General features: G+C 37.2%; 1 protein-coding gene across 1 annotated transcript; it reads left to right on the forward strand.

Moving 5' to 3' along the window:
- Positions 1 to 69: 69 nt before the first annotated feature.
- On the forward strand, positions 70 to 1,485 carry LOC118732541 (the record flags this gene model as incomplete). Its single annotated transcript, XM_036461675.1, has 1 exon — positions 70 to 1,485. A coding segment is annotated over exon 1 (1,416 nt), but the record flags the coding sequence as incomplete, so codon positions are not given.
- Between the last annotated feature and the right edge of the window lie 665 nt (positions 1,486 to 2,150).

Raw genomic sequence — 2,150 nt, forward strand, 5'->3', positions numbered from 1 at the left:
AAGAAGAAGTATGAAAGGTTGAACAAGAAACTCGTTAACTTGAGGGCGAAGCAAAGCAACCACAAAATCATGAAAGATGCAGAACAGAAATTCCACTCCCGATTTGTAAACTTGACGGAGGTTTACATCAATGAGCAAGAAGCAGAACTATTAAAAAAAGGCCTCAAACACAACATTGAAAGTTACAACCAAAAGAGGGAACTTGAACAAACTATCGTGGATACTGAAGTTATTATATCACGGCTTCCAACTGAAGAACAGGAGCACGCCAGACACATATGTCGGCACATAATTGAAAAAGACATAAATGCCAAGAAAACTAGGAAGCAGAAGAACGAAAACCAAACCATAAAAGGGCTCAAAGAAAAGCTAAGGGCAAACGATGTTATAACCACAAAAGCAGACAAAGGCAATTCCACCGTATTAATTGATAAAAAAGATTACATAGAGAAAACTGAAAGTCTAATAACTGAAATAGGGTGCAATAAATTGGGAAAAGATCCCACTGAAGAATACCAAGCAGCAATAAATGCCATAAAGAAAAGCACAACCATAATAAAGGATAATCTACCATATAGACTAACACTTATGAACCCGAGTGTCCCTCCGTTGATTGCCTTGCCGAAGACACACAAACCAGGCACCCCGATGAGACCTATCATTAATTACAAGTCTGCTCCCGGATACAGACTCTCCAAGCACCTAAAGACGCTGCTGAAGGATAGTCTGGATCTACGCAATAAATATACTATTACAAATACAACGGAACTAATCGAGAAGATGAAATCGTTGAAGATTAACGAAAACACTAAATTCGTATCATTCGACATCAAGGACCTTTACCCATCGATACCAACAATAGAAACCATAAAGACCGTACAAGAAATACTGATGGGAAAAATGAAAAGAGAAGCTGTCACGGAAATAATAAACGCGTTGAAGGTCACATTAAAACAAAACTACTTCCGGTTCAACAATAAGATATATAAACAGATTAACGGGTTAGGAATGGGCAATCCGACCTCAGCAATACTCATGGAAGTATTCATGCAAACACTGGAGGAGAAATACATGAAAAACCTATCGACCAACCTAGGAGTAAAATTCTACGCGAGATATGTCGATGATGTAATATGTCTAATAGAGGGAAACAAAGAGAAACAGATACTAGACTATCTCAACAAACAACACCAAAATATAAAATTCACCATGGAAACGGAAGAGGAAAGAAAGATTAACTATCTGGATTTAACAGTTAAAATAAACGATACCACGAACAAGATAGAGTTCGAAATATACAGAAAACCAACAGCCACAGACACAATTATACACAATAGCTCAAACCACCCACAGCAAAACAAAAATGCAGCATTTAAGCAACTAATAACGAGGCTTGAAAGGACCCCTCTAACAGAAGAATGCTACAAGAAGGAACTGGATACAATATATGCCATTGCGGAAAATAACGGATATAGGAGAGGCCTGGTGGAGAAGTTAAGAAAGGACACAAAATCGAAAAAGACTAGCAAAGAGAAAAACAATAAAAAAAACTTGGGCAGCTCTAACTTACACAGGAAAGACATCTTACAAACTTGCCAAATTCTTTCATAAGTACGACATTCAGACATCATTTAAAACAAGGAACACAGTGGGAAATATATTGAAAGAGAAAATAAGCGAGGAAGACCCGCTAGATAAACAGGGTGTTTACAAGTTAACCTGTGAGTGCCGACACAGTTACATAGGACAAACAGGGCGAAATATAAGAACAAGGTATCGAGAACACATAAGGGATTATAATAAGAAAAAACGAAAACCAGAGGCTGCAATAGAATCGAACTTCGCGAATCACATGATCAAAAATAAATGCACACCAATGAAGATTGGACAAACAACAGAACTTCTCCGTGTACAACATAAAGGACAAAGATTGAATATATTAGAAAATATGGAAATATATAAACAGAAGACCTTCAAAGGACAAATAATAAATGAGCAAATAAATACTGCATCGGACGTACTGTTTGAACCTCTAAAACTACTGTACAAGAAGAAGAATGACAACAAGAAAATATTAAGGACAGATATGGAAGGGAATACACCGACTGCAAAAACAAAGGGGGTAAAAATCACGGACTTCTACCTGCCGT

Source organism: Rhagoletis pomonella, unplaced genomic scaffold (genome assembly GCF_013731165.1).
Source record: "Rhagoletis pomonella isolate Grant_MI unplaced genomic scaffold, Rhpom_1.0 Rhpom_scaffold_22051, whole genome shotgun sequence".
Classification (NCBI taxonomy): Eukaryota; Metazoa; Arthropoda; class Insecta; order Diptera; family Tephritidae; genus Rhagoletis; species Rhagoletis pomonella.